Source organism: Nomia melanderi, chromosome 9 (genome assembly GCF_051020985.1).
Source record: "Nomia melanderi isolate GNS246 chromosome 9, iyNomMela1, whole genome shotgun sequence".
NCBI classification, from domain to species: Eukaryota; Metazoa; Arthropoda; class Insecta; order Hymenoptera; family Halictidae; genus Nomia; species Nomia melanderi.
Window position 1 is genome coordinate 886,126 of NC_135007.1, and position 27,527 is coordinate 913,652.

General features: G+C 32.7%; 1 protein-coding gene and 1 long non-coding RNA gene across 16 annotated transcripts in view; one reads left to right on the plus strand and one right to left on the minus strand.

Moving 5' to 3' along the window:
• Positions 1-1,380: 1,380 nt before the first annotated feature.
• Positions 1,381-26,799, plus strand: LOC116431230 (uncharacterized). Its single transcript, XR_004235877.1, has 3 exons — positions 1,381-1,527; positions 26,213-26,455; positions 26,554-26,799. It is a non-coding gene; the product is annotated as an uncharacterized LOC116431230 (long non-coding RNA).
• mAChR-A (muscarinic Acetylcholine Receptor, A-type) overlaps positions 10,059-27,527 on the minus strand; it is a 114,699-nt gene continuing 97,230 nt past the window's right edge. For all 15 annotated transcript variants that reach the window (XM_076370955.1, XM_076370954.1, XM_076370953.1 and 12 more), the window contains 2 exons: positions 26,784-27,080; positions 10,059-16,011 (listed from right to left, as the gene is read on the minus strand). In XM_076370955.1, the coding sequence (XP_076227070.1) occupies positions 15,469-16,011; positions 26,784-27,080 (840 nt within the window). In that variant the 3' untranslated portion in view covers positions 10,059-15,468. The remainder of the gene's footprint in view (positions 16,012-26,783; positions 27,081-27,527) is intronic.

Here is a 27,527-nt window from a genome sequence, read left to right on the forward strand (position 1 = left end):
ATATATATTGTTTCATTATTTAATCATCCATTTCCAATCATTTCAAACATAATCTTGAGTCAAATAATTGGTTTCGCTTGTGTACGCCCGGGCCGGTCTTATTTCTTTCAATTCGATGTAAGAAAGTTTGGTTGCCCGAAACAATCAAGTTACCCGAAAAAATTGAGCTGCCCGAGTGCATATCTCGTTACAGGCCGCGCAACTTTCATAGCTTCGTTGCAGCTGTTTCATGCGGCGACGCTATTCTTATCTTATCTCTATCAGTATCGAGTTATATCAATACATAGGTACTATACGTGTAAAGTGTATACAGTGTATTTTAATGATACAAAATGTAATCTTTAGAAAGTCGCATGTTCCGCGTACAGAGATAAAGACTCGCTCGTACGAGTATGATCACTGTATGATAAAAAATATTTCAACTGGATTCCAAGTCACGAAATCGAGTAAAATACTTTTTAAACTTATCGAGAGTTTGATTTAAGTAAGGGTGGCGAAATTTAATGTCTCTGGCTTGAAAACGTCTGAATGTTGGCTTCAAAAATATGGAATAGAAAATATGAGGTTCTATTTAAGAATTGTAACGTGAACTCTGCAGGACGTTTCAAGGTCACCTCACGGTTAAATACTTCCCACTGTAACATGTAATATTTCATACCCTGCAACTTTTGTTTGACACATTTGTTCGTATGACACTGATACTTTCCGAGATAATTCGGTGTTCTTGATTCGGTCCCCATACATTTTTTTTTAAATTAAACCTATTTTTATCTCGGAAACTATTGAGTTTTGAACGCATGTTCACTGGTTTTTTTTACTCAGTTTAGTGAGTTGTACACGTCCTATCATTTGTGCGAAACAATTTTGTTACGTCTTGCATATATGTGTGTGTGTGTGTGTGTGTGTGTGTGTGTGTGTTGGTATTTTTAACCTCTTGCCATACCATTTGACCGAGAAAAATCTAAAATTGATCATAATTATGGCGACCGATATCTCGTGTTGTCACCTCCAGTCAGACTCGTGATATTTATGTTTGGTCCAAAATTTTTGTTACCGGGTATACAACACAACATATGTGTATTAAAACTGCGAAAATTATTTTTGTGATTAATATATAATGTAATATGTAACCTAGTATCTTAATTTCTCGTTTCTCGATAAAATTACAATATCCAGGAAAACATAAAGGTCCGATCGTATCGGACACACTCCTAATATTTATCTTTCGGTTTTGCTCGTTTCTGATACTTTTATTATTTTTCTGTATGTTTCTTAGACAGTTTACTGTCACTTCATTTATTATTAATTACCGGCTGATTAGAACCACGCATTGCGTGTTTCAGTGTTCTTCTTTCTATGATATGCGAGATATCAAGGAAATATGTGACCAGACGTTGGTATCGTGTTTTAGTGTAGCGGTTTACTTTCTGTTTGCCACGGGCTTCCTTCAAATAAATTTTCCCTGTTGCAAACCTCCAAGATTTAAGTCAGATAACTTGCATCAAATATGCAGATGTAAGACATAATGTAAGTATAAATAACATACATATGCCTATACATTATCTAAAGAGTATCGACAGTGGATGATGATATACTACAATAGTAGGTAATTCGAGTACTGCACGCGATGACTTCATAGAATTCGTTCAGAAACATCTGAGAGAATGTATAAAAATATCTACGAAAATATATCTTTGTTTGAGTAACTTATGATTTGCGACGGTCACCGAAAATTAGTTCAAACAAATGTGCCAGGTACCCGAAATTTTACTTTATTTTCAGGAGTTTCAAGCTACATTAATCGTTATTGAGTTAGGAGTCAGGTTTTTAGAAACGCCTACATTTGGTAAAATTATATAATATTAAAATAATTTTTAAAATTTCTGTTAACCGTATTATACTTTGCTGTGTTATAATTTTTCGATTTCTGTTTTATCTATGGTAACTTACCTTTAAGTTTCCAAATGTCCTACAAATTCGAAGTTTCGAACATACAGTTACTCATCAAAATATTTGCTTATCCGTATAATACGAAACAAAAGGATACGTAAGATACGTAAAATCTCGTTACGTACGTTGTACGTAAAATTTCAACAAAATATAAATACGAGTTAATGCAAGTGGGACAAAATGTTAAGACAGACTACGAACCATACCTGTATAGTGGTTTAGATAGTTCATTAACATTTCGTGATAGCACTTTTCTTCTGTATGACATCAATTAAAAGATTTGGGATCGATGTATATAATTTGTTAATTTTCTTGCGTGGTAAATTATTCAATTTTTCTACTATTTTCTATTTTAGTTCTTGAATTCTTTGAAACGGTCTTCCTCCTTTGTAAACTTTTCTAAATAAGATCACCCACACCTTTTTTATAATATTTAGGCGATTTTAATGCTCAATTAAAGAATGGAATACTTTTTGAAATAAAATACTCTTATACTCGTTGAGCGGTGTGCACAGATGTCTGAAAAAATCACGCTCTTCGCGTAATGCGAGCGGCATGTTTCTCTAATTACACTAGTCAGCACGATTTTTGTTAAAGAAGGTTTAATGAGTGATCTGAATAGTATTTCTCACGATGAATTCAAATACACCATCCATTTTCTTCATCACCTATAGTTTTTAAGAAAATAAACTTTAAAAGCTCAATTTTTCAATTTTGAACATTTGCTCCGTTTTAATTATGAAAACTTTTCAAACTTTTCGTGTATAATATTATTCTGTGGACTATCCTGAACACAATGACATAAATTTGAATAACATTACAGACATTTAACCCTTTGCGGGCGAAGGTTTTTAGAAAAGTATAAAACCTTCAATAGACGAAGCTAAATTATCTACGAATCGCTTAATTAATAGAACAAAAGGAAACTACGTGCTGATCTCTAACTGTTCGAGTAATTAAATCACTTGTCTGCGACTTAGTCTTCCAAATATGAACATTTCATTTCTCTGGAATGTCGATAATCGTCCGCAAAGAGTTAAATATGTTTAACACTAAAACTACCGAGCACTTCAATTGACTTTTGAAAATTTCGCTATAGAAACTCCAAGAGTGCATCTGTTCAGAATTTAATTAATTTACAATTCAATTTGCGTAGTGCTAAATGAACTTCTTTAATAATTTCTCAGAGAAACATTTGTTACCTTTCTAATAATTGCAAAAAGAAGACATTAGGTATGGGTCATTTGACCCCTCTGGTAGTTTTAGTGTTAGACTTTTGCGGATATTTTTAAATTTATCTAAAAAGTTAAGCGGCTAGGAGAAAATTTAATTTCAGCGTGTGATAGGGCAGACATCAATCTTGCGAAATTCGTTGAAAAAGTTCCATGATATATTTCGTTTTCAATTGAGAGTGAAAAAAATCTGCGAAACATAAGGTACCGACAGTGATGCACAATGTCAACGCATACATATAAACTGGTTAGGTACCGACAGTGATGCACAATGTCAATGCGTGTCTCACCTGATGCGCAGTGCTGCCGCAGCTAGCCAGTTTATAATTTACTCTGGTCTACACCATAATTCTCCGTTCTCCCATTTGTCTACAATTTAATATAATTTCCTCCCTTTTTAAACCATGGAAGTAATAATTCCATCCAAATCTGGACCGTCCAAATTGGACTTTCTTTCGTCGCTAAATATTCTTTCCTCCAATGTGTACGATATTAGACAAACATTTCACTTAATGCTGCGACGTTAAAGGGGATCGGTGTTTTAATTTTAGACGTTCTAAATGCTTACAATCTTTTACACCACGTAATACATTCTTTTTATTAGTCATTGCGGCTGCTGCTTTTGGAATTTCTCTTGCAGTCTTTCTAGAATCGAAGGCTTTCACTAAATTTTCTTGACCGTAATTATCAGGATTTTTTAACAAACACGCACTGCACAACTCCAATCTACTAGTTTCACGATTTTTGAAATAAGGTATGTACTTCTCAGATCAAACTAACAAAATTTTATCGATTTCGCTTCTATTTAGAGCCTTCCCCGACTCATTTTAAAACTACAATTGAAAATGATATATTTCACACGAAAAATTATGCATTCCACATAAAGAAAAAACTTTGGTTTAATACGTAATATACAAAACAAATCTCAAAACTTGGAGCATTTATATATACCTAATAGTATAGAAGTAATGTACGCAATACAACAAAAGTATTAATTAATTAAGACGACGCACAATGGTTGATTTAGCCGTTTTAGACGGCCAAAAGTTAATTTCAAAAATTTCACCTAAGCTGTAAAATTTTTGCTCTCCGAGATAGTTGAATGTGTGAGGAATAAGGTACCAATTGTCTTTTTTTTCATTCGTGCACTTATAAACTCGTGTGTTTTGTTGAAAGTTGGGAGTTTTCGTTGCACACGATTTGCTCTTCTAATTCTTCGAAACATTTTTGTGTGTTTCAAAGAAATTGTGTATACTTTTTTCCAAAATGAAAGTTTCTCAGGTAAACATATACTATATTTTTGATAGTACGTGATTCATTTATTATGTATCTATGTGTTATTATTTATATTTAAGCGTGATTTATAATCAATAATATTTCTTACAATTGCAATACTTCATGAATACTTTTGTTATGCGCTCGAACGTCCGGGTGCGGCCGCATATGCTCGTACAGTTAATATTTATTAATCTGTTACATACTACATAATTGATTGTAATCATGTATTATTACCTGTTGTGCTATTATTATTTATTATATGCTGTGCAATGTAATCCACTCTGGACTAAATATATGATATATATATATATATATATGATATTTTGTCGAAAAAATTCAATATGTAGGTATTTTTAATTTTGACCACCTAAAACGGCTAAATCGGTCCCTCTGCAACGTTGGAATAAGTTATTAAGAATGACAACTATTTTTGTATGGTACTATATGATTCTACCTTACGTGTGCTATCTTTAATTTCTCGGAAACTAAGAAGAGTTTCTGAATATAATAATTAGTACATACATACAATTGTGGCGTAGGAAGCGGAAGCTGTTATCGAACCAGGTCGTTCTGTCTAATATTTAGAGTATGCAAAGGAAACATGTAAATACTAAAGGCAAAATACTGTTGTTATTCGTTAATTATAATAACAAAATACAATTTCTCTTGAAAAAAGTAAAAGTTATTACTCACGTCCAAGGAAAATATAGTAAAATGCTGGAAATAATAAAATACTCTAACAATATCATTGTGAATATAGAATGAGATCTTCCTTTAATCAGTTATTTACTTGTTCTATTAAAAGCCAATTAGAAAATCTTTGTGTAATGAATATCGAAGCAGAAGGTGAGCAGATTGGATGGAGAAATATCAAATACTTAGATACAGGAATTATTTTCAATTCTGTATATATATATAAAATAATGTATTCCGTTATATTCTAATTTAGTATCTAAAACATCAATATAATTTTTCAAAATTATTTTTTTAAAATAATGATATTAACGATCGACAACACATTTCGATAATAGTGAATGACCAAAATGTACATATTATTCTCAAAATGTCATTTAACCCTTGACCTCTGATGAGACAGTCTAGAAAGTTTTTGCTATGTTATGTTCGTTTTTAGTTTGTGAAACTAACAAAACTCATATTCAAACGCGTCAACAGTAAGCAGAGTTGTTACTTATTTAGAAACCGTTGATCGCCAAGTCCATCGAGTTGAATTTTCTAATAATTGAATTGATTTAAAAATAAATTGAATTTCAGGAGGTTCAGTTTAAATATATAAAGGAGATATTTAATTAGGGTAATTTAAGAAGAGTTTAATTTATTTTTAAGTGATTATTAATAGGATCTAATGTATTTTATTAATTTAAATTGGTTATATAGTATTTTAGAAAAAGGTTAATATTTATGATTATAAAATTAAATTAATTGATATATACAATTTTTTATATATTACAGTTTACATAGTCTTTGGTTAGGTCGTTAGATCAAGTCGAAATCATTGAATCATTCGTATAACCAAAGCTTTTAACCTTTTTGCATCCATTAGTCCAACAAAATTCGGTTTTTACGATATGTTATCGAGAAATTTTTGTTTTAAATTTATACAAAAATACTGCATCACTCCAATTCGAGTGACATAACAATTAAAGTGTTACTAAGGGAAAACTGTGGTCTCTATCAGGATGATCTATATATAATACTTAAAATATCGATATGACATTATATACACAAATATGAGAGAAATAATGATTTTCTTTGTTTTATGCAAAAAGTAAATTTCAATTCATTGAAAATGAAACGCTTATTCATTATAGATAATACGATATATTTTTTCAGGTTCTATTGGTATTATTACATACAGTTTTCCTATACGTTTCGTCCAGTTAGGTAACTTACATCGCCTTATATACTCTTCGTTAATATAAAACACGTATATAAACATAGGTTGAGTGTATTGGTGTTTACAATAATGTATGGTAAAAAAAATCGTACACAATTTCGTTCAGTATACGCTTATGCGAAGACATTATTTCTTACAAGTGAGTGAGACACAATTCCCAGTACCGCGTTCTACTACACATACATATATTTCGCGATTTAAAATTATATTTTAATAACTAATAACATTTTGGCGTAAGGAATTGAATTATTATGTACTTTTACAGGTAAAATCACTTAGAGAATTGTAAGAAACTGTGAGTTTTTCTGAAATTCTTTTAACGTAATAAAAGTAGAATACAAGATAGTATTTACAGAATTATTTATTAATAGTATATATCCACGGAAGTAAAGACAAATGTCAGATATATAATATATTGTGATCACAAGTTTCTTACTATATCTCGCAATATGTAAGAGTGCACAAAAGGTGGTCAGTAAGGTATGAAAAAACGAACATTTTACACACATTAGCAATTAGTTGTATTAATCTTTAAAATTTATAGTAGCTAAAATTGAACACGTGTGTAGCAAGTAACAAACGTACTTTTAGCGCGACATTAACTTAGTAAGTCTTTCGTGAAACGGTTGATCTTAATTCCTTAAAACTCGAATGAATGGGTTATTGCCATATCTTGAAAGGTGTACGTTACTCTTAATTGCAGATAATTTCAAATAATTGTAGTGAACAATGAGAATTAATAGAAAATTTTACGATTATACAGAGACAAAAGTTTCACTATAATTCATACAAAAATTGCATCGATATTGAAATGTATCTTAAACATTCAACGTTGAAAAGTTAATTATTGTAGTTATTTAGAGAATGTATAATATAAACTTCCATTCAATTAAAATTAATATAAAATTGGAACAATTGACACACCTTACGATAAACCCTCTTTCAATGCACCATACACGTACACAGGCATTTATGAATGTACTCTTTGATATGAATGTAAAGTAATTGTTGTAATTGTTGTGTTTATATACTTAATATTTCTTACTTGACAAGTTCATGTATCTATTCAGAATAATACATCAAATTAAAGTACATAGGTTTCGTTCGGTAAACTTTAGCTGCTAAACACCGTTGAATTACATAGGAAAATGTTACATAAACTTTACAAAATTTATTTTACACACAATTAATCGCATTCTTTAAGAGTAACCAAAAATGATATATGACTTTGAATGAAATCAGAATATGCAATTAAATTCACGGAGAAAAATTTGAAACAACATCGTGTAATCAGACTTTTCTGTACAGAAAATTGTGCGCACTGATTTATGCAATAATGTTTTGTTTTTGAAGAATCTCGTATCTGAGTAGGCAACGATAGCCTCCATTTACATACAAGTAGGTACATGTATTAGTATATATAGAATATTCAACTACAGATGGTCACCCTTTTAGGACGTGCCAAAATAAAATGAAAATCAAGAGTATTACGAAATTATGATTTCACGTTCCTTTCATATTATTAACAATTCAAAAGTTCTCGCAACTCTAACCACCCGTCAATAGCGATACATGTGAATCGGGTCAGTACCGGAACAAACAATGATGCACTATTCGAAAGACAGACATTGTGTAACACTGTCTGAAATTCACATCCAAATTTTTATGATAATATCGCCCTATCGACCATTCAAGTAAAGAGATTACAGTAGGACCTCCGTTATACGAACTAATTGGGGGGACAAAAGTGTTCAGATAAGAGAATTTTCACGTAAGAAGATGACAACTGGTTAACATTCAATTTGATTTAATATTTGAGATAAAATTAAATAAAATTGATACCATTTGTTTGTAAATATCTTTATACATATATTACAGAAATTTTATTCGATTACAATTGGCTTAAATAATTTTTAACAGCACGTTTTCGGCTTTTCATATTGATGGGGGTGGATTTTGCAGTACCATGTTTTCGTACTAAATTTGTTGCAGATTCCCCACATTCAAGTTCTTTAATTGTTACTTCTTCGTCAATACTACGCGTTTCCGTTTCGGTAACACTACGACATAACGTTGCACATCAATTTTAAGTTGCATAGAAATACTTTTATTACAATATGCACGCATTATAATAGGAAACACGTGGTTCATATAATAGAACGTTTACATAACAAGTGTTCATATAACAGAGGTTCTATTGTAAATACAGTTTTTAGCAAGCAGAAATGCTAAAACTAAAATTGATGACAGCATATTGTTCATGCTTATTTTCGCCCTTAAAAATGACTACACGCACGCATGCACGCGTACCACAAATATCAATATATTTTACATATTGTAGTTATTCTACCGTATACGACCACAGCATCACATACACATGAGCCACGATTGTCCTATTGACAAATGTCAACGCGTATTGCAGACACCACGATTATCTCGTTTCTGAAACTATATAAGTTAAGAACAAACGAAACTATTGCTTAATTTTTATGTATTTCTAAATGAAAGGAACGTAAATGCATAAGCGTTTTTAGACGAATGAAATTTACACGATTCGTAGTATTTTATATCTTCAAATGAAGCTCGCTATTGTATTTTAGGGAGTAATAAAATAAACTTTAATAAAGTACCCCTTGCTAGAAAAATTCAGTTTATATCTTATGACACCCCGAAGTTCAACCGCGATTTATTTTGTTATCATTATCTCATTGCTGGTCTCCAATCAATTTTCTTTTAATCGGCGTCTTCCGAGTTTGGTAACTATTGTTAATGGACTATAATCGAAACATTTTTTTTCAGAAAGAAAATAGTTTTTGTCAATATTTTTTAAAAATATTTTTTCTCCAATACACTTTTCATGAAAAATAATCTATACTTTTTAATGCGAATACGTAGTACATGGAGCGTTCTGTGTAAAGAAACAATAGTCAAAAAATACTTCATACTCTTCGTTCGGATAATCGTAGTCCGTTATAAATGTTGATATTTGGCAAGTGTATGAACAGATTTAATATTATGCGACAATTTGTATGTGAGAGCTTTTAAAAAATTACATATGTGAGCCTTGGTGACAAATCTGCGATGAACATTAGTCTCGCGCATCTGTTGGCAGATTTTTAATTGTTAACCATTTAAAACAGATGCCTTACGCAAGTTCGTCACACTTCATTTTCGTGTTATTTTGGCACATAGAGTCACTATCTAAAAAGATGATCGCTTATAGTTAAACACCCTGTATAGAATAATACGCACACAACACGCATTCGCACATACACGTGAGTACACATACAATCTTCAATTTCTTATTGAACCATTTCGAGAATTTCCCGTGCAAACGGTTTGTAAGTCAGCGAGTGAAAGAGATTGAAAGAGAGGGGAGAGGGAAAGAAGGAGGACGAGGAGAAGGTGGAGGAAAGAAGAGTGAGCTCACGTATACAAAGTGTTTCATACTATTTAAGATCTAATTCAGCAGTGAACAAAGAACACTAAAACGATGAAAAAAGTTCATATAAACATTGACCTTATTTGATTTTGTTCCTAAGTTATAGGCACTTTTATATTCTAATATTTCTTCACACTTAGCCAACCGAATGGGAAGATCTTCCACTTTTCCCTTAGCAACACATTGCCATTTGTTTTGTTTATTTTTTTTTTTGTTATTTAGTAAGCTTTGTTATTTAGGAAGCTTCTTCGCTTTTATGAAATATAATTTCTAACGAAGTCTGTTGAATGAGTTAATACATTTTAATAATTACAAATCTCAGTAAATTTTTTTTTTTTTAACGAATAATTGATAATACAATGATTAAATATCATTTCTGACACTCGATTTGGAGTATGAAATGAATATGTTATCTTAATTAGTAAACACTTTAGTGCTGCACGGCGATCTTGTGTAATTTACGTAGTTTTATTTTACTTTATGAAAAATGATTAATATTGTTGATGTGTTCGGGGATATTACGTAAGAACTATTATTTTTAAGTAAAAGAATTTTTGAAAGTTTAAGAAACTATGTAAACAACTATTACACAGGTACAAAACAGTTATAATTTAGGAACAAGATCAAGTATTCCGCGTCCTTTTTATGAACGTCTAACATTATTTTTGTGTTTTACTTTGTTTATTGCTTATATGAATTCAACATACTATGTAATGCCGTATATACTCACAATCAGAGTGATTCTGATTTTCTCCGATGAATTTCGGAGGTGTATTTCACAAGTGAAAGAAGAGTAAATATGGTATTCGAAAGTTGGTTGTAAGCATTTTTTTTACTATTCATATAGTGTTTCGAAACAGCTATAAAACTGCAAGGTAAAAAAGCAGCAACAACTAAAACTCGCAAATTCGATATTGAAGACACAATAAATATAGGTAATATAGGTATTTGATTGATATAGCTACTTTAAAGAATAGACGTTGTAACAATGAAAGTTTAAGAAAAATGTTTAAAATTACTAAAACGAGCATTTATGACTCCTATCGGAGAGTAATAAGTAATATAAGCCTATAAAACTATCATGAAAAGATCAGGTCACAATTTTATTTGAACGATCTATGGAAAAACGATATAATACTTAATAATTTCACGATTCGAATGAGTTTAATCGACTTCGGTAAACGAAAAGGTGACGGAGAAGAATTTTTCAATGTCGGTCATCCACGACCGATACAATTAGAGAACTATTCATTTAATATTCATAGTTATTTAGTTATTGTCGGTAACAATTATTCTATTGATTCAAACAAAAAAAAAGCAAAATATATTAAAAATAAATACTTAGTTTTAAATGAACGTGATGGGTGTTAGACTGCATATTCTTCTGTATTTCATAGAATTTAACTCCTTGCCGTCGGAATGCCGTTACTGCCGGCATACAAATTTATTCCGACATCTCGGAATGCCAGTAAAGAGTATTATTTCGGGCGTGAGCATTTATTTTAGGTTTCATCCCGGAAATTATTTTATACGGTATCACATCGTAAGAAATCATATGACAAGGAATTTTGTCAACTTTTACGATTAAAAAATTATCTTAAAAATTTCATGAGAAAGTATATTTATCGTTACCATTTATCACTTTTTTGATATTTGATTTTACGTATCGCACATATGTACTATGCGTTGATGAAAATTAACAATAAGTAGCATATTCGTGCCAACAATGCACGTAAGAAGAGACGTGCCTCCTTCCACTCTGACCAATTGAAGTTGCAGGTCTTTTACATGTCTTCTTCCTATCAACGCGTAATATTTACCTGTTTATCAACAATAAATCATAATAGAACTTCATGTTTCTGGAACTAAATTTCATTTACTTGAATAGAGATTGTGAAGATTCCAAAATTTTTAAATTCCATATCTGTTGGGATGCTAAATTGTATGAAATTCATATTTAAACTTATGTATATAGTTGTACAAAGATTTACTCTGAATCATTGTGATCAGAATATGTTTGAACAAACCATTTGTTGTTAGAAAACTACAAATGATAAAATGCCCAAATAGTTGAACATATGAATATTAGGGTACTCTGATAATGAATGTCCAGATACAGGGAGTTTTACTGTATGTATAAACAGGAATAAGGAGTCATAAATATTCAAACTCAAGTATTCTAATTTCTGTTTGCACATACGAACATGGAGCAGTCACTGCCATTCAAATGATTCATACTTACCTATTTTATGTTGTGTTCAATATTTGTTTATACCGCTGTAATAAAATGTTTGTAGCCAACTTTCATACATTTTTTTTCTTTTTTTCACTTGTTAAATGTAACCTGACATTCTTCCAAGAAGAATGAATGACACTTTTTACACTGAACATTTCACGCCAATATTTACAAATATACACATTGCACATAATAGTACAGGGTAAATAAAGTAAATGTTAAAAATGTACTGAATATGAAATTTTACCGTGATAGAATAATATTTCTCCAGCAGGATTAGAATTAAAACATGCTTTACAATTGTTACAACTGCTTAGAAATGAACCGTACTTTTGTTAATAAATGTGTACTTTCAAAAGTTTCAAAGACAATTCATTCAAAATGAATATGTCAGAAAAAATGGATTTACAGAAAAACATTGGTAAATTATTATAAAATGCGCAATTTATTGTAAAGTTCTATATTTCTTTTCAAGAATGCCAAAAGAAAAGAAAGTCAAAAAAGTATAGCAAATTTGAACTGTACTAGAGTAGTAATGACATTGCTAATACTTATGCAGTAAGGCATCTAGTAATATAAATTGGAAATAAAATGCGAAACAAAAACACCACAACTGAATAATTATAAAAATAAAAAAAGAGATAACTCAAACATAGGATAAAAGGCAAGATTAAGTGCAGTAGGTACACTTCATTATGTCACAACTTTGTTAAAAAAATAGTGGATAACTCTATTAAATTATATATTTGGAGGTCATGTATAAAAACAAATATACTGTATAAAAAGCAAATAGGGAATACAAATTTTTTATTAATTTCTTGAAGAATAAGAAAGACTTTCAGGTAAAAGAAAAACTATTTAGTTTCAAGACAGGCACTAAGTGGCGCCATTGTTCATCTTCATATAGGAATTTTAAGGGTATTTCAATTTGTATTTCAAATTGAGTGATATATTTTTTATTTATATTCCGGTGAGGACAATTGAAATCAATACAGTCATAGAAGATTACTGAATCTTAGAGTTGAAGACGAAGAGCATATTAACAAACTGTAATGTAAAGTATAACAAATTTATGAATTTGATTTTTTTGCACAACTTTTATTAGGAAGAACAAAATATTGTTAGAGATAACAATATAATACGAGAATATTAAAATCCATATAAAGCAAGTAATTATAAATTGATACGTGTTTGTTTAATTTAGGCAGTCATGCTGTTAGTTCTCAAATTGTCTTTAAACCCTGCTTATTAACAGATTAACCTATTTAATCTAATGTGATGAGCGAACATTTGAAAGGACACACTTATTACGTTACTTTCCTAATTCAGTGACACCTTAAAGCATTATTTGGCACGTGTGATTAGAATATTTTTTAATATGATAGAATTGATGCAGCGCTTTTCACTCACTTTGTTGCCATTATATTGTAACATCTTCTATTTATAATAGTGCTTATTTGGTTCACCATCATTAAGTACACGTAAAACACTCATTTACAACTGTACTACTATTTAAAATGTACATCAAGTGCGTTACTCTTTGAATAACACGCGCAAAAAATGTCTGTCATTAATATTTCCCTTAGACTTTGAATAGATTTTATTTTGTGCGGTATAGCTTTGTAGAAAGTTCACGGAACAGAGTCAGTTTTTTAAATATTATTTCTATAAATTACAAGAAATAAGAATCAATTCACCTTGAAAAATACAATAACAATATCAAAGTTCAGGTAACATTGAATTATTTTATTTCTTAACTTGTAATTCTAACTTTTTGAATCAGCAGTTTCATCCTTCGAGCAATTCCAAAATAGAAAATGCAATCGTTTAAGACAGTGCTGTCCAAGTTGTACTGAAGAATAAAACAGGCTGCTGTTCGTGTTACATCCAAATATTCTTCAGCTGTTTGTTCTTTACTAACGTTGCTATGTTTAATTTTGCAGTGATTCGTAAACAGTCTAAAAGCTTGCAAAGGACTAAAGTTCTCCTACGAAAGGAATTGTCCAAACTTTTTCCGACCCTTAATCTGTCACGACTCATCCGATTTGTTTTTACCCAAAGCCAATAACACGTTATCCAAATATGTAAATCTCTTAGAAGTATTGTGGATAACTGGATACCTACTTAAACTTGACCAACATCGAACATTCTCCCATTGTTACTTGGAAACTACCAACGCTCTGTCAAATACTTAGGGCTCACACGTGTGTAACATAACTTCGTCGCGTAATTATACGACGGTGTCAATACTTATTATGGCACCCAATAAATATTCTCAACGCGACGAAGTTCTGTCATGTAATATTATGTTATACACGTACGGACTTTTAAAAGCAGACGACAGTCGGTGTCAAAGCAACTGACTGACAAGTGAGTTTTACCAGTAAAATTGGGCGGGTTTGAATTAAATTGGTCCAATCAAGCTGAATACGCTCCTTACAGAAAAGGTCTAGTGAGTAACGAATGAAGAGTCCCAGTTCGTGGACAGCACTGATTAAAAGCTTGTAGGTGGACTCTTTTATTCCATTCTTAAAATTAACTTAACTCAAGTGGAAGTTAAAAATTATTTGTGCGTAGTACTGTTAAAAGAGTTAAAATGAACAGGTCGGCTAAAGTATCGATTGATTGTTTTCTTTTCCTCTTGTTTTGATTTAGAATAAGTTTGGTATCAGATCGCGACAATATCGTTTGCGGAAGCTGACTTTATCCCGCGAACTGGGGAAAGGCGCTCGTCGTGTGGTGTCGTTACCAGTGTGGCCAGATCGGGGAAATTGGGGGGAATACAGTTACCCTCTCCTTGGTGTTACTGCCGGGTTCTGAGGTGGCTGCGGGGGTTATTAGGAGATGTCCGCTAATGAGGAATGGCGTAGTGGAAAGGGTAAGGCGGAGTGGGAGAAAAGACTTTTTCTGGCTTCACTGGTCGTTGCGACCGCGCAGAGTCGTTCGATCACCATCAAACGCGAGTTATACGTTTGGCACTGTTACTAATGTACCTAATATCTTCCCCTTTCTGTCTTTTCTTTGTACAATTCAGAATTATATTTATAAAGATTATTTTCATGGCAGTATTCACGTTGCATTGCCTCAAATGTGGAAATCCGAGTTGTTCTAACTACAAATATTTCAAAATCTCTTTCGATTTCCAGCGATTTAGATTAAAAATTCCTTCGTCTCTATTAAGTACAATACTTCTCGCCAGTCGCTTTGTATTCTTCGTACAACGACGTAAAAATAAATAATGCTTATTACTATTATTCGAGAAAAATTCTTGGTCAAATACAACGATACACTTATTATTAGTCATTTTACTTGAAACAAAGTCGAAAACCAGTTTCAAATTGAAAGGATAATTCTTCTACTAACGATAATATATAAAATGTAAATGTCACGCATAAAACGCGTTTCGTCAATTTCTTTAAATTGAGTTATTCTTCGGATTGAGTTGCGAAAATACCCCGGTTCTGTTCCTGTTATGCCACTTACACTTGAGTATTCGCACATAGGTTCTTCGGAAAGCCGCGTTGCATAGGGCATAACACATTGGATTCACAGTACTATTAATGTAACAAAGATAATAGAAAAAGTCCCACAGTTGTTGCGGTATATACCACGAACAGGCTGTGATGGATTTAATCAGAACGAGAATATTGTATGGTGTCCATGTGATGATGAATGCCAACAAAATGGCCGATAAAGTCTTTGCGGCCTTGCGTTCTCCTTTCTTGTCTTGAATGTTCTTCTTTTTCGTGTCCCCTGATTTGTTCGTAGCGCTCTTAGTTGCTACCGGTTTGGGAATGTTCTTCATACTTAAGGGAATTCTTATATCAGGCATTTGCGACGACCTCCTGGTTATTGACGTTGGGCTCTCGCTATGATACATTTTTATGCTTGGCTTCTCTATGTACTTTCCTTTGTCGCTGGTGTCTTTTGTAGGAAGATGGATTAGAATTGTGTAGACCTACATAGACAATTTTTATCACAATAAATACATTCTGGATTATCCTTTATACCATTGGACTTATTTTTAACGCTCAAATATTCACAAGTGACATGCATGTAACTTCTCTACAGTATCGTCTCGTTAACACTTCAACACCCGATTACAGGTTACTGCGTGTTTTGCTTATCGCGGTTAATATCCGACTACCCGTTACCGCAATTTTGAAGAATTATTGATTTAATTAATTTATATTTCCGTATGTATCACAAAAATTTGATTTTATAATTTACGAACCATGAAATCAAATATTTTTAATGCAATAATCATAATATTGTGTATACTTTTTTAAATCGATTTGTTTTCAGCATGTTGAAACAGAATTAATTTCCATTAAATGATTCCACAAAACATCCGGTAATTGACGTATTTCATACCTCGGAATTACCAGGTATTTCAGCGTTAACTTTACGTGATTCAAGAAGGTTGTTATTCTTTAAAAATAGGGCAGAGAAAGAACGAGAATCGTGCAGGGAAGAAAATGTCACTCACATGTATTATTTAGGATGTATGCTATAATTATCGTCACGATGTTTTCATGGACTTTTAATGGTGTGGCAAGAACATACTTTGAACAAAAGTTAATCTGTTTTTAGTGGACTGTATACTATGACATACAAAATGCCCGAAAACATTGTTCTTCGCATTAGGAAACCTTCTAAAAACAGATTAATCCTTTTTGGAACATTTTCTTGTCCGACTGTTACAAGACCACAAAAAATCGTCGAAATTGCTGCAGCATGCATCTTGTATAATTCGTGTCGTATAACCGGTGACGAAGGGAGACAGGTATTTACAAGCGACGAGGTGTAATGTAAAACAATCACTCGTATAATTGGTCCAGACAAAATAAGAGGAACTATGTCACACGCCAGTTGCATATAAAGGCTTTTCCGCTTTCGTTCTGAGCTTCTCGCTCATTGCTATGTTTCTTTCGAAAACTTGCCCACTGCGAGGTACAACAAACTAGCAATGACTCGCTATCAGGGTCGGTCAAAATGCAACGTTAACATAACTGTCAGAAGTATATAAAAAGCATACACAGACTATAGACAAGGTCAATGTCAAGAACAACTAAATATTTCTTATAGGGTTGAGAATAGAAGAAAACCATAAAGGGAAAGATTGCGTCATTTAAAGGCACACATGCAATGATATAAAACATTCTCTGTTAACAATATTGTAGGGTTATTCGAAAATTGCTAGTATCTTTTAAGTCTATATTAGACGCCATATATTTCAAATTTTATATAATTGTAATTCATGTCAACTTTTTCGATGGTGTTTCTATGGATAAAATATAGAAGGTATTAAATTAAGCATTTAAGTGTTAAACATATGGTTCTTTTAACAGTACAGAATCCTAATGGTGAAACCGATTTTTATAGAATTAACAAATGTAGAAATCGATGTTATGAATAACTTTTTGCTCTGACAAAAACGGTGATCTATTTCTGTTTCCCAGAAAATTGTGAAAAATTTTCACTACTTAGGTAGTATGCATTGAACTTTATACATGATGTATCTAGTAACTGGGGCAAGCTATAACTCTGTTCCTAGTAAAGTTATAAAAAAGATTGTACAGAAAAACTTTACATTACTTGACAGGGTCTATTATACTACAATATAATACCAGCTTTTCATATATGCACTGATGCAGTTACAAGGTGCTATTGCCCTTTTTTTAAATGGAATTTTATACTTCTTTCAATGATTTTCGAGATATTTTATTTTGAAAATTCACTGAAAGCACACGTTGTTAGTAAATAAGATAGCGGGATAGTCATTCTAATATAACAAAGTATTTGCATAATACTGACATTTTAATCGTTAAAAACCCAACACCTTTCGCAATATTTATTTTTTACTTTAATGCTCGTACTGAATGTTCAAATGTTCTATCATGGCTTTGTAAGCATTTTCTCATCTGACTTACAATAGTAAATCCCCTTTGACTTTGTCGTAGAGTTTTTTAAAAAATAGGTACTGAGTTTCTCATGATTGTATCTTTATATTATACTTTTTTTAGTCAAAATGGCATGAATAACCGATTCATACAAGAAATTGTATAGTTGTATTTAAAAAACGAGTGCAGTTGTACTTTTTGCAATTAATCTTACTTTATTTAAAAGAATGAGCCTTGTTTTAGAATGAAATTTGCAAAATTAACGTCGTAAGTTTACTGACTATTATTGATCTTTTTCACCTCACTCGAGTAATTTTCTTTTAATTTTCAAAACAGTAAAAGATTCTTCAATTTGTAATTACATCAAGAATATACTATGCAAAGATACAAAGAACTTGAACGAGAGAATTGCGGATCGAATTAGTTAGAATAAGAGGTGACTCCTACAGATGTACATTTCCGATGATATGAAGGCTATTTCTGAATAATTCAACATACTAAAGAAACAAAAAGTTCATGTAAACATATACAAGTATTCTACATGACTTTGTTTCCGAAATACAGACTGATTCTTGTGTAACCATTGTAACAGGATACTTAAGCTGTGTGTGTACGTATGTACATATTTTTGGAGTATGTACATACATATGTAGGTATGTATCTTATTTAGGTGTGCGTGAGAATGAGTGTGGGGTCAGAAGCATGTAAAGGACTAGTTTGGAGTAAGTGAGGCCCCGGACCTACGTTCTAAGTGGTTTCGGAGTGAGTGGCATAAGTCGGAAAGGACGTAAAGCAGGATACAGAGGGTGGACATGTATGCATGTATGCGAGCATACATGTTTGTACATGTATTTATCAGATTAGGAAATACATTTTCTTTTAAATGTATAAAAATGATAGAAGAGATTACATTTAAGAAATGTTTACGAAGAACCGAAGAAATCACAATGTTCACAGATAACACTGGAATATACTGAATGGCCTTCTTTTATTGCCATTAAAATACGTTCTTCATCTTTAAGAACCATCCTCACAGTTGTTTTTGGGAAACTTATTTTTCAGTTAATCTTAAAACCTTGTATTTCATTATCAAAAAATTTTATTATTTCTAATTTAGTTTCTAAACTTATAGTATTTCGTCTTTTCACAGTATAATTTAAACCTGAGAAAATCTGACGCTGTGGTGCAATTACACATACATAAATAATGGTCTTAACTCTCGATTAATTACATTTGTGTACTTATGTTTACTGTAAATATACTTCTATAAGTTCTTAAACTGATAAACTATATAATCTGAAATTATTTGTCCATAAAAATTCCTTACTCAAGTAAGTTTCAGACTGATTCAGTTCGAACTAAACACACACAGCAAGAAATTTGATTAAAAATAATTGACTGCCGCATTATAAAGAGACGACGTAATTGTGAAATGATGTAAATCGGGAGGACGTAACTCGGGGCTCCACTGTATGTATGAATGCGTCTTTAAGGGGCAGACTGTTTGTTGTATGTTTTAGGTGTGCATGAAAATGAATGTGCGATCGGTAATATGCAGATGCATGCAAGCACAATCTTCTTTTGCGTACAAATTATGTTAATTGGCTTAGTAGTTGACCACTATAAAAAAGAAAAAACTAAAGGCAGATCGTGAAAAAATTGTGTTCTGTGCGAACCTATGACGAGAAAATGGTAAAGAGAAAGACAGTTTATTGTTGCGTTCCTTTCATTTTTAGAAAAAATGCATTGTAATGTTTTGTTTTGTGCGAATGAAGTTCATTGTTATTATAAAAGTTGATTATTTTGCACCAGGCGCCGACAACTTTTTTTTATTGCGGGTCAAAATCAACCAAAATGTGACTATTAAGAAGATGCTTCGAGTCGGCGGTATTTTCATTTTAAAACAGGCTTTTAATAAATAATAAGATAAATTTGATTGAGAAAATAATTACGATATCCTTTTAAACTTTAAATATAAAAATTCAGAATTCTAATTCTAATCATTATGAAAACAAATATAATTGTCAAGTTTTAGTTCATTAATTTATGACTTTATTTACAAACGTTTATTTCGTTACGTGACGTCAATTTAGTCAAGTCTGGTTTATACCGAATCACCTTAAGCAAATGCAAGCGTCTGAAAGAATTCGGTAGTTAAATTGCTTCTGTTCTTATGTAAAATAAATTTCATGTGCGAAAATATTTGTTCCCATTTATAAGTAGAACCGAACGGAGACAAAGTGGCAAAGTCAATTTGTTTCGAAGATAAAAACTTTGTAGGAAGTATTGCCCAACACGTTGATATCACGATAAGATGATTATCTCCCGTTTTTTCTAAATTTTTCCGGAATGTTTTTAATTTATTCGTCGACAACGTTGAACTTATAAAATTAATAGTTTTTAAACCTAAATTGTCAATTTTAAGATATTCAAAATGCTACCGTGCTTCTTAAAACTTTCAAATCTACTTCAAAATTTATTTTTAATGTTTAAAATCCAATTTTCGAACATATTTAAATTGCTTTTATCTATATTTCCTTTCTCATGTTGGCTTTTTGACACCAATGTCACTGTATTCCGCCTATGTTCGTTACTGCAACTTTGTAATCTGACCAAAATGTTAATCTTGGTCTTATTACTTATATATATATTTCCTCGAAGTGTTCACTTTATGTTTATGTTTTATAATTTATGTTTACATATTATACTTTATTTACGAAACTCAGTGGGTCACTTGAAATTATCAAATGGGTCACTTGGCGACTCACGGGTTATAGGTTGTCGACGCCTGATTTGCACCATAATTCTTTTGATAAACCAAGTTCTTCATTTAACGTGTTCGCGACCACAGTGAAATTTGAAATACCTTTATTGTGCTTTTCTTGCAATTGTAACATGTGGCGTGTTATTCATATAATTTTTACACATTTAAAACATAGTAAATAGACCAAACAAAGTATTTTACATAAATGTCATATAGGCGAAAGTAGGGTAAAACGGGACAGTAATGTTTTTCATAGATAAAGAGCTCGTATGCAGTTGATTATTTTTCGGTTAAAAGCATTGGAAAGATATTCACTGAAAAAGTTTTAATGCTACATAGATGTTTGAAGCATTTTTTTTAACCTATCGATTAAAAAATTGAACACTATAACTACAATACTGGATTCTACGTTTCTTAAACTGTATTTTTGACACTTACGTTATTTCTTTATCCCATGTCAAGTTGTAAATTTTAAATGCTCTTCTAAATTATAATGCGCGGGGCAAAACGGAACACTTTAAAACAGGTGTAACAAGAGTTCCTTGTTATGTGCTTTGTTTACAATTTTAATTGGTTACGCGTAATCATATTAATGAATAACAAATTAAAATCGAAGAAAAGATAAAAACTGACCAATTAGATAGCGCCAGTGCAAAAAAAAGGTGACATGTTTATTTGTGGGTTTTTTTCATAATCCAATATATATTTATAGTTTGTTTATATCAGCTAGCAATGTTGATTTAGTAGACGTACAGATTTTGTAATTGTGTATAATTTTATACGAGTGTTCCATTTCAACCTACCATGTTTGCGAAGTGGATGTTTCAATACCTTTTGAAAATCGTATTTTCCTTCGCAACTAAACATTTGTATTACAAAAATCTTTATCTCTACTTAAGACTTTTAAAAAAATGTGTGATTCTATGTGTGATACTTTGATATAACCAAATCGACAATAGGGTATACCATACGCCAAATATATGTTAATATGATCGTAGCAACGATAATCAACAGCGTCACACATATGTGACGCGTGGTCGCGACATGTTAATTTTTTTATAAATGTGGGAATGGCTGTATTCATGAGCAAGTGTGGGTGAATAGATCAACGACGCGACTGTGTATTTTGAGTAAATGTTCAAGGCGTTGGAATATTCTAGACTAAATTGATTTTCTGTAATACTGATTTCTGCTTTCATGGTAAATGAATCTAAAGAATTCCAAATACCTATATGTGAAGTTAGTGCATGGTAACGAATGAATGTTCTGGACAGTGTGCGAGTGAGATTAATTTATCTAAATGTACATACTATTGTGCGTGCGATTTGATTTGAGGTCATTATTTTGTTGCGAGTCGTGTAGTTAAAATTGTTTATATAAATAAAATATTCTCTTTCTCCTACATACGTAAATATCCTTCAACATATAATGTTCGGTATTACAAACACTCTACAACATTCTGTAGTGCGCAAACATTCCCAAGGAATGTCTCTAAATAAATTGAGTTGTATTATTCGTAATAGTAGTAGGGTTCTTGATCTTATGAGAGTCTACATTTTTTAATGTTAATAATGATGGCAGGTTATACAAATGCTGAAACCGCAGATATGTATGTATGTATATGTGGTATTGTTAAAAGCAACACTGTACTAATGATCACTTTGAACAATTTATATGAAAGTAAGCATATTTAATACTATCAAACAGTGGTTGTATCTTAGGAACGAGGTCATGTCAAGCGTGTACAATGTGGAAAGGAATGTTTTGTTTTATCTATTGCGCGCAGGTGAATTCTACACCTTCGATTTGATGAAAATTGATGTAGGAAAGCTGTCACAAAATTCATTTTGATCTTGGGAAAGGGTTAAAATTTTTTATTGCTCCATCATATTCTACCCATCATGGAAGCGAATAGTCTGAAAGGAACCATGGGTCATAAATGATTCGTTTGCTTGCAAAATCAGTATTACTGCATGTCTCAACGTGCAGATCGATCTTAAGCAGGAATTGAAAACAGGTATGACGTCGGTTTTGGTTCTTGAAGCAATTATGGAGAACCAAAATAAAGTGATAATTGTTATTACATAGATATATCGGTTTCGAGCTTTATCAGTTTCGGTTTTAAAAGAAATGCAGAACCGATTTAATATTGGTTCTGAAGAACCAGAATCGAATCCGATATAGCTCAGAATCAATGTACGTACTAACATTTTTGACTTTATTCCGGTTCTCCATAACTGTTTCAGTCGGAATCGATATATAACCGTTTCAAACGGTTAATTTCGGAACTTGTTCAATCCTTGGGCTTAAGGCTTCTAATCTTGACGCGACTACTCCTCCTCTACGTAGTGGGAGTTCAAAATTTGTCATGTCAATGTTTTTATTTTGCAATGCAAAGACTAGGGACCCTGAGATTTTTAGTTGAGACTCTTATGTAAGTCCCCAGTCCAATGCGGCTGTACTTTACTACTGAAAAGGCAACAGACTCTTAGAAGAATACATTGTTGCCAAAGTGCTTTGAACTAGTATGTCAGTGATATTTCACACAAGTCATCGGTTTTCCCTTTCTAAACTTTCCCTTCCTGTCCTTCCCTTCCTTCATAGCTCATTCAGGGGCATACGTTGGTGCACCGCAATATACCGTGAATGCAATTCCTGCTGTGTCCCATGGACCTAGGCTGATCGGGTTTTGAGTATCTATTTTTTATTCCTCACGTGACCATCACAGTGACCAAAGAGCATACTTTTTTATAAATACGCAGCGGCATAATGGATTTTTCCATTGTTCATCTCGGAATAGTAGTAAATTAGAAAGAGGCCAAACAACGCCAAGCCTAGTGATACACCTACGCTGATGTGAGGGAAACCCCGAGTAGTGGCAGCCTCTTTTTATAGAGTCAAACCTAATATTAATTGTCAAGTGTGGGATGATGTGATGACTTCAAGGTTTCAGCGCCATCTTGCGACATCAGATGGCAAGATAATCGTCGAGATTTTAGCAAGTAAGAATCCTGCGTAACCTCCATTGATTGTTGTATGTAAAGTCTTCGATTAAATGTGAGGATTTTTTTTAAGTGAAATTATAATTGTATGAATAAAATGAAAACTAGAAGTGGTGAAGTGATTATAGAAACACCGTTTTAAAATTACAAACAATTATAAATTTTAGACCTCCTTTTCCGTCACATATATTTTCGGTATTAACTGAACAGTCACAAGGACATATTGATAAAGTGTTATGAAGGGCTATAAAAGCGTCAAAGGTAGGATTGAATATACAAATGATGAATGACTATGCTACGCCTGGGAAAATATGGGATTATTAATTTTCTTTTGTACAATCTATGATGTGGACCGACGTAACGGCATGGGAGTCTTTCTCAGTTTGAACTGATGAGAGTAACAATTAGTGGGTTTATATACCCCAAAAAATGGGTGGGAGTAGCCGTATGGCGCAGTTGCGATCCAGTTGCTCTATTTCAAAGAGTACAATTGTTTAGATGAAGGGTTAAGAAGTTATCCATAGGCCGCTTCCTGTCAGAAATCAAAAAGTCGTACGGATAGCATTTTTCGTACGTAACAATGAAAATTTTGTTGAACATTTAATGCATGGATGTCGAACTGGGAGCTTGCGAGCTCCATAGTGACTTTCCTCTCACGGAGAGCTACCCTCTCCATACCTACTTTCACTTGTTTGTACTGAACTTCTGCAATACAGCTCTCATGTCTTGAGGAACGTCCAACAAACCATGTAAAAGTACAGGGGTAAAGGGAGACGTCAACTCGCGGCGCACATCCCGGTAGTTATGGCAACAGTGACGCCTCAGTTTTAGTATGTTCTTGTTATTGGCCGAAACGCCCAACAAAGATCGCAAACGAAAGTCCTACAGTGGACCAGAATCGTAAAAACCCGGACTAAACTCAAATTTCTAAGATACTAAGTACGACACCTCGTAGCGCGACCTTGGCGACATTCATACTCTTCGACCGTTTTTGGACGAAAAGCAGAGTTTGAGTGGTTAATTTTAAGAAACTCTGTGCGCGCGCGCGTGTCTAATGCAGAGAGTACAAGCTCAACGTATTTTTACGACGAAGGCAGTCGAAAAAATCGCGCACGTGAGCAAACTTCGGCCTGCGAGGTGCGGTCAAAGTCAAGAGAGAGTTTTGTGTTGAGATCGGTCCTGCGGAGTGCTGTCCATTGCGAGTAAATTAGTTTTTATATTCTGTATTTTCTCTTGTAATATAAAAATTAAATTTATTTATTTATTTACTTATTTATTTATTTAATAAAAATTTATTTATTTATTTACCATTTTAAGATTCTGTAAACATTCAAAATTCGTCCAGGACGCCCAAATATATTAAAATGAACACGAATTTCATTTTTTGTTAATAATCACTCTTTAATTTTTGAAATAACAGAAATATGAATTTTGTTTGGGGTTTTACGATTCTGGCCCACTATGCGTCCGTTGTACCAGAATTGGCAGTCGAGCCGGAATAGGGGCAAGAGGGGGCGTTCGGTATGTACTTTGATTGGTTACGTGTAATCGTATTGATGAATAGCAAATTAGTATTGAAAATGAAACATGAAAAGATGAAAACTAACCGATGATACGCATTTCATATGACTGCCAACTCTTGTCAGTACAACAGACGGTACGAACCTTTAGCTTGGTAGACGTTCCTCAACCGTGAGTATTACACTGTACATAAAGCTGCTTACATACACAGTCTCGGACAGCTTCTAGAGTAGAGATAGTAGAATAATCGCTGATCGCGAGTCGCTAACATGGGGGAGCATGTAACTAGCAGTTCGACAGCTTTGACCTAGTGGAATTCTTTACAGCGATTTGACCATCACAATAATAAACGCTATTAAGAAATAATATGTTTTCAAATGATGTATTTTTGGTAATGTATCGTAAAAGTCAATGGACTTTTAACATAGATTCAAAATAGCAAAATTCCAAAGATGCTATAAAAAAGTTAATAACTATGTGTCCTCCAAGATATAGTTTAACTGAGCGGAGTGACCGGGTGACATCACACTAACCAACTTATCAACGTCCAATTACGTGTACTCTTCTGAGCAATGATTGAAAAACTGAAACATTCACCTCCTTTATATAAAAATTCAGCCCAACAAATTTTAATATGCTTGGATAAATGTTCATAGACAGATTAGACGCTTTGAGAGGTTCACTCAATATGCGCCGTTAGTTGACAAATACCTAAACATCGGCCATCGATTTAAATTTTTTATTTTTATCTCATTTTGATACGCGTAAAGTTATCCTCAAAAGAATGTCTGCAAGTTACTGAACATATTGTATATGTAGTAAATCATAACACATTGTTTTTTATACTACACACATATTTGGTCGTCCCTTCAGTTCGTGCTGTGGTGTGTTTATACAATACTTCTCGCGTTACGTTTTATAATCACAGAGTGATACGAGGACTTGGGTGACTAAACCTTTATGTTTCAGTTTAATCCGTAGAAGGTGCTTCAGAATGACAAGTCCAGAAGTTATAAGAATCGAAAGATAATTTAGTGAAAGGAAAGTCGAACGTTGGTCGTCTGCGTTTCGTCAATAGGTGCCTTCTTAAAGGAAAACGTCCTCGAGTCTCGGGGCGCAATAAACTCTGGCTAAACAGTGCCCTTCTCAAGGCATTCTCAATGGAGAATTTCTCAAGGCAACCTCCAAGCGAGGAACATCAGAATAAAAAGAGTAATATTCAAACCAAGTTTCCACCATTCTATTATTAAGCCCATAGAATCATGTCTTACAGAATTGTATGTTTAATAAAATATTATTTTATATGGTAGAAAAATAAATGACACGAACTTATGGGGCGACCTAATACAATTGGAAGATAATACAATTACATTCTATGTATAAAAGAAAATAAAAAGCAACAGTTCCAAATGTTATACCTAAAACAATAACGTTGATATGCCTACTACTTGGTTTAACCTTCCATTTGGCGAACAGTTAAGCTAACGGAAAACAGAAAAATCATGCAATGGCCGTAGAATTTGAAGAAACATGAACGTACAGTATCACTGGGTATGCTTCTCCTTGACAATTCGCTAACTTTCCCAGATTTTCCGTATTCATGGTTATCAGTTATGGAAGGAGATCGAGACACCGCCGTACCAGTAAGAGGAGTTTCTGCTGATAATGGCGTAATAGCTTCATCCATGCCATGCCCGGTTCGACTACTTTCAGGGCCTTCGATATCATCCTCCTCATCGTCATCATCGTCATCGTCGTCGTCATCATCGTCGCGACCACTGAGCCACCATGCGATGCACCACATTTTGAGCCACATCCATGAAAACGGTCTATATTTCTGTAAAAAGGTGAAGAGTAAGTTAAGTATTAGCCATAGAGCGAATTCTTACAAAAAACAACCAAAGTCCTACAGACATTCCTTCAATCTCTATTTACTCAGATCTCCAAACCCAGTTACTCATCTATGACACAATCTAACCCCTACTTCATAATTTCTCTTCTTTTCCAAATTTTCCTTCTAGATTCATTTTCCGACACAGCAGATTTCACCGAACCGTCTTCGGGCCAAGATCTAGCACACCGTGAAGTGCGAACGATACTCAGTTTTCTTAAGATCTACTAGAATTCTATTAGTTAGTAAAAAAAATTTTTTTTCATTTAAAAAACGAAGATTTTTAAGTTTTTAAAATCTTTTTACTGATATTGAAGCTAAGTGTGTATTAATAACGAATTTATCGAAAAAATCTTTATTCTCAGTTTTAATTATTAGTCCTTTGCTGTTAAA